The following is a 10,031-nucleotide window of genomic DNA, read 5'->3' on the forward strand; positions in this document are numbered from 1 at the left end:
TCATGATTGTCATGACTTGATGCAACAACTTCTGCCAGTGGCTATCTGTGGCATCTTACCAGGAAATGTAAGGGTTACTATAACCAGATTGTGCTTATTCTTCCATTCTATATGTAGTAAAGTTATAGATCTTGGAAATTTAGATGAATTAGAACACGAAGCTACAATTATCTTGTGCAATTTAGAGATGTTTTTCCCTTCATCTTTCTTTGACATTATGGTTCACCTAGTTGTTCATCTAGTAAGGGAGATTATAATTTATGGTCTAGTTTATTTGCAGTGGATGTATCTGGTATAGCATTACATGAAGATTTTCAAAGGGTATACAAAGAATCATCATCGTTCAAAAGCTTCAATCGCAGAAAGGTACATCACAGAAGAAGCTATTGAGTTTTGTACAAACTATTTGTAAGATGCAAACTTTATAGGAGTTCCCGAGACTCGTCATGTTGGATTTTATGATGGTTTAGGTATTTAAGGTTTAAATATTAAGACATTTAGTCGACAAGTAGTTCTTCAAGCACATTTGTGTATATTAAATAACCTTAGTGAAGTTGATCCTTACTTGACCGCATATAAAGCTCTTATAAAGGAAAAATACCCCTAGATGAATGAAAAATGGTTGTTGACAGAGCATAACAGAACTTTTATAGATTGGTTTAATGAAAGTATTTCTAAAGAGAGTTGTGCATCAGATAATTGCAAATGGTTGTCACGTATGCCTAGGTTTAATGTAATTACTTGGAGCGCATACGAAATTAGAAAATATTCGTTTTGTACAAAATCAAAGGATTATTGTAGCACCATGCATAATGGTGTTATGGTTGAGGCTGAATCCATGTATTTTTCTAGTTCCAAGGATAACAATCTCGTACTAGCATCTTGAGCGTACTTTGGGATCATTAAGGAGATTTTGGAGATTGACTATGTTTCTTTTAAAGTGCCTTTATTTAAGTGCAGGTGGATTAAAAGTAAAACTGGTGTAGAAACCGATGAATTGGGATTCACAAGGGTTGATCTTCGAAAGGAAACTTACAAGAACGAACCATTCATCATGGAAAACCAAGAAAATCAAGTTTTTTATGTCACAGATCCATCTAACACTAGATGGTCAATTATTCTTCAAGGAAAACATCTTCCCGATAGTACTGATGAAAATCAAGATTTTAATTATGAGACTCCTTTCTTAGCAACATGTGTAAGTCAATCATTTGAAGAAAATGATTTAGATGATGTGCATGTTATTCGTCGTGATCATGAAGAGGGCATATGGGAAGACTAGTTAGTAAATGGTTTTTTGCTTTTGTTTCTTAATCATTTGTTTTAATTTTGATGTAGAATTATAAAGTGTGTTCCATTTAGGTTTCAATTTGGTAATAATCAATGAATAATTCTGTTTTAGATTGAGGAATGGGCAATATGTACAATGTCTCTATTTAAGGAATCTGCAAAATATGGTTATGTAATTCAGGTGCAGACGAAAGTAGAAAAAAACCATAGCCCCTCAGTTTCTAAAATAAATCGAGGTAAGAATATTGAAGAATATTGGGCACGCCATCCAATTATGAAAATAATAAAAATGATGATGTTGAGAATCAAACTCACGTGTAGTTAACTTAACCCCTCGGCGTTTTTATAACCGAGGTGATAAGGAGTATCCTTTTATGACACACTTGTTTACCTCGCTTCCGTAATTGACATCAAACGCATTTCGCGTCCGTCGTTACATGTGTTTTTTGTAGTAGTGAGAATGAATCCTTCCTCGCTTATTTTATCTTTTACTTTGTTACCCCTTGAACCCTTTCTATGTTATTCCCCTTATGCCCTCACTTACCATCATACTATTACCATCATGTCCTTAACACTTCAACACAACTAATTATTCTATTTAATTATTATAAATCTAATTAATATTAACCAAATTATTTAAGTCTACATAATTCTAACTATCACCTTAATCCACCACTAATGCCCCATCACATATCATCATACGTCACACAAATTCACAGCAAATCATAAATAATCAATTAAATAATTAAATCTAAATTTTGGGGTGTGATATCATACCCCTTTTCACCATCATTTCAATAGGTTGAGTTTAAGGCATGTGTTAGTTTTACTGGGTTCTATGATAGGCGCCACTATAGTTGTCAAAAAGTACAGGTGTGCATGTTCCTCCTGCAAGGGCAAGAGGACTCAGAGGCCTTAGTTATGAGTATATTATGTTGTATGGTGGTTAGAGTTTACCCACAACAGCGAGAAGCCTTGTATGATGGTGTTTTATGGAGGTTTTAAGGGTCATGTTCACGTGACGTGAAAGGATTTATAGATGATCAATGTTCTTAAGTATAAGCTTCTAAGGGGTGTGATCATATGAGTTATGATCTTGCTAAGCGCTATGCTTTAGGGTGTAAGCATTTCCCCATTTTCCCACTTATGGGAGAGATACTTATAGAGGCTCCCTTAGGCATAGGGTTATAGAGTTAGTGGATACTTGTGCCCTAGCTCCATGACCAAGAACCTTGTCAAGGAAAGACTTATTTTTCTAGAATCATGGGGGATGTGGTCCTCCTTTGACTAACTCTTTGAACTAGGTATCTTAACCTAAGTCCAATATGGGGCCTTCTCCCCTCGTTGGGTGTTCTCTTCTGAAAGGTGTCACATGCAAGTATACATGTTTTGATTGTAGAAAGTAATAAGTCTAAGAGTATCGTACCCACAGGAAGTGTTGTTACTTATATTTGATATTCGTATAAACTCTATTCTTTTGATTTAACCATGAGAAGAGAAAACAATAATATTGGTGTTAATAAGTTCAGTTTCAAATAAAAAAGTATCAAAAGTAATGTGAGAAGGAGTGGAAATATGTTAAGAGTTATTGAGTTGAGCTTTGATCCATTAATATTTTAGAAGTAAATATGTGTGATGATGAGTAGTGTCGTGACATCTGAGGTCAGGGTGATCTTGTGGTGTATCTCTACAACATCAAAGCATGCAAATAAAGGGCAGGGGAACAAATCTCAAAGCCTCACTTATAACCCTAATATGCGTCAATTTGTATTATGAAATCGTCAATAGTTGCAGCTTCTTATCTCTAAGCAAGCTAGGAAAGTGAATATCTCTATCCTACTTATTCAACTATTTTTATCAAGGAAACCGCTTGTTATAGGATCTCTCTTCAACAACAAGTTGTAATCTACTCCTAAGTTGGCCAGGAAAAGAAATAGACTTATAACAGGTTAACATATGATAAAACAAGTCACTTAACCATACACCATATCACATAAAAACAACTTAATATTAATTTCACATTGCTCAATTACAAAAGGTTTAGCTCATAATGAGCTTAGTACAAACTACAAACATGGTACTTAGAGGAAACATCCTTAAACACATAATGAAAAAGAAATATAAACCTAAGAGAGACTTGAGAATTTCTTGAGACATATAATCTTTAAGAGATAACTCTAGTCGCACCAGAGCTCAGCAGCAGGTACAAGACTTGGTGAGAAGAATTTTTTTCTCAATCTCATCAAGGTCCTATTTATAGACTTGAGATAGGGTTTATGTTGCATTGCATCATGCGCTTAAAATGAGACAATCACATCAAGCCCATTTCTTATGCTTAGTCAACAAGAAATCAGGTACAATGGATATGGGGGACAAAGCATCATGTGGGAGACTGCCACAGCAGGCTACAGATAGTGCAGCAGACTGCACAATGTACTATTGTACCTTCTTTTGTCTTCTAGGTCCATCAAGCCTTATCTTTGAATTCAAATGTTTTCTCTTTTCAAGTCAACAAAGATTTCCCCCAATGCTTCCTTCCTTCCATGTTTGCCCTAGAATCCAGCTGGTTTCATTATTAATTTCTCTTTTTCTAAGTCCAACTCCTTCCATCAGCTTATGTTGTTCGTTACAGACGAGTGCGGTCATGCCTCAGCTCAGCAAAGTTATCCTTAAATTAAGAAAAACACATTAAATCAATAAAAGGGAGCACCGATTGTGCTCCAAGCTAAACATACAAAAAACAACTAAAGTGCATTAAAATAGCAACTAAAAATCAAATTAACACTTAATAAAGAAAAAGATTACGGTATGTATTAACTCGCAAAATAGCGGGTTAGTCTTCCAAAACACTCCCATCTAAAATCCTTTAAAAGTCGACTGTCAAATAGGTATATAACTTTTATTACTAAATTATTTAAAACTATATTTAATTGTATTAAAAGTTAAATTTCTAAATCTTATTTGAGTATACATATATTAAAAATAGATTTAATTAAATTAATATCAAATTATTTTTAGATACATACTCAACACTTCTAGTTAAATTGAAAATAAACTTTGTCATCTCTTTCAAATGTTTTTGAATTAAATCATTTTTTTACCAATATATTTTTTAACAGACAAACGAATATTGAATTGTGCATTCTCTCCCTACCACAAAATTTTATTTCTATAAATTACCATTAATCTTTTAAATTTGTTAAACATAGTTATATAATTAAATAAATTATTTTTAAATAATTAAATTATTAAAATTTATAATTATTTAGTTTAGGTTTTTCATTTTACTTTATGTTTTTATAAATAAAATAATTTATGTTATCATAAAAATAAAATTTAATTATCAATTCACGTACCAACTAATAAAATATCAAATCCAGTGTAGTTGCATAACCAACCCCACATTGGTATCATCCCCTAAAGATCTTCTCTATATCTCGTTAAGTTGGTAGCCCCACTTTGAAATTTCATTACCAAATCCTATCAAAACCTAGGAGGCAAGAATTGGATATCTTTGTTGTGGTTCAGTTGAAAGTTGCACTCTTGTTCAACTCAATAATTTAAACTATATTGATTCATTGCCCCCACGTGATATAGTTATGTCATGCCACTAATTGACGTCAATAGAATTTAGTTAAGCCCACTTCTCTAACTAAAGTAACTTGGTGAGGTTGGTAAGTATAGTGATGGTGGGGATAGAATTCATACATATTAGATAGAAGCTCTTAGATAAAATAAATCAAAGGGTTTGGTATACCAAATTAACCAGGGGGTGTGATACCCTTAATTTAAGTTCTTAATAGTGACATAGTTTGAGTGGATATGATATTTCTCTATTGGGTCTTATCTCTTTAATTAATTAATTAATTTTTCTCAGTGCTGGTTTTGGTAATGGTACGGAGCAATCTAAAAATTATCATTTTTCTATGTTCTTTTGGCGTTTGTGGGTACAATTCAAGGTGCATGCAGGATCATATATTGAAATTTAATTCATTTTAGTAAAAGTTAAAGGTAGAAACAAACATGTCACTGTGCACGCTAATGTACGTAATTAAGAATGCGGTCTTGAATAAGAAACTCAAGTGTTGTTCAGGCACGCTCATGTAGTATTAAAATTGCTAATGATAATCTACACCTATTTGCATGTAAACTCCATAGACACTATGCTCAAACGTCATTTTATAATAATAAAATAATCCAATTAAAAAAAATTCAGTTATAAAATTTTTTCATTAGTTGAGGGAATCACAGTAAGTCCCCGTATATTCAAGATGATTGGGTATGTGAAAAACTTTGAAAGATTGAGTTTTTGTTTTGAAAAGGAGCTTGAGAACTGTTAGGCATGTTAAGAACATGAATGATATGGACAAGAGTCTTCGAGAACTGTTAGGCATGTTAAGAACTGTTGATCAGAATTTGAAGTCAAAAGGAAGGTCCATTTTGATGGTCAGTAATGAAAAGAAGCGAAAAAAGGACCCACTAAGCAGGGTGTTAAAGGGAAACACAAAGAAGTTGCCAAACCCTAACCTACTGCTCATGCTTTGAAGCCTAGTGGAGGCATAGCAAAGGAAGACACTTGCTTCCATTTGGGTAAGATCAAACATGGAAGAGAAACTACCCAAAGTACCTGGAAGATAAGAAGAATATGGAGTAGAGACTTCAACTTCAGGTATTTTTGTTATATAGAAATAAATTTATCTACTTCTGCATCATGGGTATTAGATACTGGATGCGTTTCTCACATTTGTACCAATGTACAAGGGCTAAAAAGGAGTAGAGAATTGGCAAAGATGAAGTTGATCTACAAGCTGGCAATGGAGCAAAGTTTGCTGCTTTAGCCATCGGAACTTATGTATTGACTTTACCTAGTGGTTTAATAATTTAATTAGAGAACTGTTATTATGTACGTGAAATTAGTAGGAATATTATTTATGTTTCTTGTTTGGACAAGTTTGGTTTTTTATTCATAATAAAGAATAGTTGTTGCTCCATTTATTTGAATGATGTATTCTATGCTACTGCACAAATGAACATGGACTATATGTCCTTGATCTTGAAATGCCTATTTATAACATTAATACTAAAAAAAATGAAACCTAATGAGTTAAATCTAACTTACCTTTGCATTGTCGATTAGGCCACATTAATGAGAAACGCATTTTCAAACTCCATAAAGATAAACTCTTGGACTCTTTTGATTATGAATATAAGACATGCAGATCTTGTTTAATTGGAAAGATGACAAAGTCCCCATTCATAGGAAAAGGTGAAAGGGCTGATAATCTTTTGGCCCTCATACATACTGATGTATGTGAACCACAAAACATACTAGCCATAGGAGGTTTTCAATACTTCATCATATTTATCGATGATTTCAGTAGATATGGTTATGCGTATTTAACGAAACACAAATCTAAATCCTTTGAAAAGTTCAAGGAATTCAAATATGAAGTACAAAACCAACTAGGTAAGAATATTAAAACTCTTTGATCAGATCGAGGCAGTGAATATTAAAGCTTAGTGTTTGATGACCATCACAATGGAATGGTGTGTGTGAGAGAAGAAGTCGAACCTTATTAGACATGGTCTGATCCATGATGAATCACGCCGATCTTCCAAACTCCTTTGGAGACATGCTCTGTTGATAGGCTTACACACTTAACTGTGTTCCATCCAAAAAGGTTGAGAAGACACCATATGATATATGGAGTGGTAAGAAACAACATATGTCATACATGAAGATTTAGGGTTACGAAGTTTATGTAAAAGGACAAATTTCAACTAAGGTTGAGCCTAAATCTGACAAATGCTTATTTGTGGGGTATCCTAAAGAAACAAGAGGGTATTAATTCTACAATCCTTCTGAGGGAAAAGTGTTTCTCGCTCGAACTGGATTTTTCTTGGAAAAAGACTTTATTTCCAAAGGAATTAGTGGGAGGAAAATAGAGCTTGAAGAAATTCAGGAATCATAAAGCATTAATACACCAATGGAGGAATTAAAGAAGGAAACACAAATAGTTGTGAAAGAGAAAACTGCTCAAGTAGAACAAGACCAGAGTAGGTCAAGCAGGATACGTCACCAACCTGTGAGATATGGATATCTCATGAATGATGAAGGTGATGTATTGCTCATGGATCAAGTTGAGCCTGTGACCTAGCAAGAGGCCATTACTGGTCCTGAGTCTAAGAAGTGGCTAGAAGCCATGAAATATGAAATGGATTCCATGTACACAAACTAGGTTTGGACCTTGGTAGAGCCTCCTGTAGAACTTAATCCTATATGATGCAAGTGGGTCTTCAACAAGAAGACTGACATGGTACATACCTATAAGGCAAGACTAGTCGCTAAAGGCTATATGGATATTAAGAATGAAGATGAGCCTTGTGTCTACAAGAAGGTTAGTGGGAGCATGATTGTCTTCTTGGTATTACATGCAGATGCCATATTACTCATTTGAAACGATGTCTCTACCTTGCAACAAATGAAAACTTGGCTAGGGAAATGCCTTTCAACGAAGGAAAACCTATATATTAAGAATCAGGATCTATAGAGATATATCAAAAAAATTGCTTGGCCTAAGTCAAAGCACATACATAGACAAAGTGCTGGGACAACTTAATAGTCATGATTGCAAGAAATGATTCATACCTATGCAACATGGCATGTGTGTATCAAAAACACAATCCCTTTCAACTAAGCAAGAAAAGGATCACATGAATAAGATTACATATGCATCTACAATGGTATTTATCATGTATTCCATGTTATGTACTCGACCAAATGTTTTGTATGCTTTAAGTGCAATGATTAGGTACCGATCTGATCCCGATGATGCTCATTGGGTAGTTGTCAAGAATATCCTTAAGTACATGAGAAGGACTGATGACTCATTCTTGGGGTACGGAGGTCGGGAAGAGCTTGTTGTAATTGGATACATCGATGCTAGCTTCCAGACAGATAAGGATAATTTTAGCTCACAATCTAGTTATGTGTTCTGCTTAAACGGTGGCATTATGAGCTGGAAAAGTTCAAATCAAGATACAGTTGCTGATTCTACAATAGAGGCCTAGTAGATTCCTGCCTCAAATGGAGAAAAGGAAGCTTTTTGGATCAAGAAGTTCATTAGTGAACTTTCCCTAGTTCCTAGCATTGTGGATCCCATTAATCTCTTTTGTGATAACAATGGTGCTATTGCACAAGCTAAGGAGCCTAGATCTCACCAACGATCTAAACACATACTTAAGTGATATCACCTCATTTGAGCGATAATAGATAGGGGAAATGTGAAGATATGCAGAGTACCTACACTTGACAATGTTGCTGACCCACTAACAAAGCCTCTTGTGTAGAAGAAACATGATGGCCATACTAGATCTATGGGTATTAGGGGTATGCCTGATTGGCTCTAGTGCTAGTGGGAGATTGTTGGTGTAAACCCTAGAGGCCAATACTTTTAATACTTGTATCGAATTATTTATTAATAATAAAAGGCATTTTTTATTATGTTTTTTTTTCCAAAATAATAAAGTCCCTATAATAGCTAGTCCGTTTAATGAAATGTTAAGTGTGACTTAATCATGAGATCCCATTAAACATAAGGACACTATTCTTAAAGTATCTGTAATCGAGCTTTATTGTGAAGTGGGATAACATTAAAGCATTAAGACTATTATGTAGATAGAGTGATGATCATATCTCATGGACTATGGATAAGTAGTTCTCAAGTCTTAACATATGTATGAATATTAGGAGTAATATTTATACTAGATTGACCCACTATGAGACTATTACATAGAATGTTATGCAAAGTGTCATAAGTTATTCTCATGGTGATAGTGTGTATACCACCCTTCGACCTGAAACCACTATGAAACCTAAATGTAAAGTCGAGTACTTTATTGCTGATCAAACATTGTCTGTAACTAAATGACCATAAGGATAGTTGATGGGTACTCCATAAAGCATGTTGAGGGACATGAGTAACCAAGATGGAATTGGCCCATCCTGCGTAACAGGATAAATGTCTATAGGCCCAATATTAAACTAGACAAGGATGACACGGCCTATGCCTTGTGTTCAATATAGACATAAGGGGAAAAGGATAATTGTACACAAGTATTATCATGAAAAGGTTTTTGTCGGATCACATGACATTTTGGTGACTTGGGTAGTAGTGATCTGTTGCTAGATACCACTCACTGTATATTATGTTAAATGTGTAATTTAATATAATTGTCAACGTCACGAGAACCTACAGGGTCACACACATAAGGACAAATTAATTAGAGATAGAGTAAATAAGGAACACCGTAAGGTACGGTGCACTTAAGTGAATTGTAGAACATTGTAACGTACGGTGCACTTAAGTAGATACGGAATATGGTAAGGTACCACACGCTTAAGTGATATACGGTACACCATAAGGTATGATGCACATGGACTTAAGTGGGCTTTTTAGCTTGCATCCCAAACAAGTGGTTCTATAAATAGAACCCTTACGCATAAGCATTCTCATTTGATAAAAGTTTTGTCTGTGAAACCCTATCGGTATTTTCTTTCTCTCTCACTCAAAACCTTCATTCATAGCAACTAGTATTGAGACTGAAGGCATCTGTTCGTGTGAACTAAGTAGAGGCGTTGTTATTCATTCAACGCTCGTGATCACTCCTACGATTATACGTCAAAGGTTTTAATCACCATAAGAGGTAACCGTTTCTATCATTAATCATGCTCATTCGTA

General features: G+C 34.5%; 1 protein-coding gene across 1 annotated transcript; it reads left to right on the forward strand.

Moving 5' to 3' along the window:
- The first annotated feature begins 8,031 nt into the window (after window positions 1-8,031).
- LOC131648935 (secreted RxLR effector protein 161-like) lies at window positions 8,032-8,361 on the forward strand. The gene has a single exon (XM_058918670.1). It carries the CDS (start codon window positions 8,032-8,034, stop codon window positions 8,359-8,361), a length of 330 nt encoding a protein of 109 aa, XP_058774653.1.
- Window positions 8,362-10,031: the final 1,670 nt, after the last annotated feature.

This window comes from Vicia villosa, linkage group LG2 (genome assembly GCF_029867415.1).
Source record: "Vicia villosa cultivar HV-30 ecotype Madison, WI linkage group LG2, Vvil1.0, whole genome shotgun sequence".
Taxonomy (NCBI): Eukaryota; Viridiplantae; Streptophyta; class Magnoliopsida; order Fabales; family Fabaceae; genus Vicia; species Vicia villosa.

Excerpts from the sequence above, each read along its gene's own strand:
- LOC131648935 (XM_058918670.1), top strand. The coding sequence starts at position 8,032 with ATGGTATTTATCATGTATTCCATGTTATGTACTCGACCAAATGTTTTG.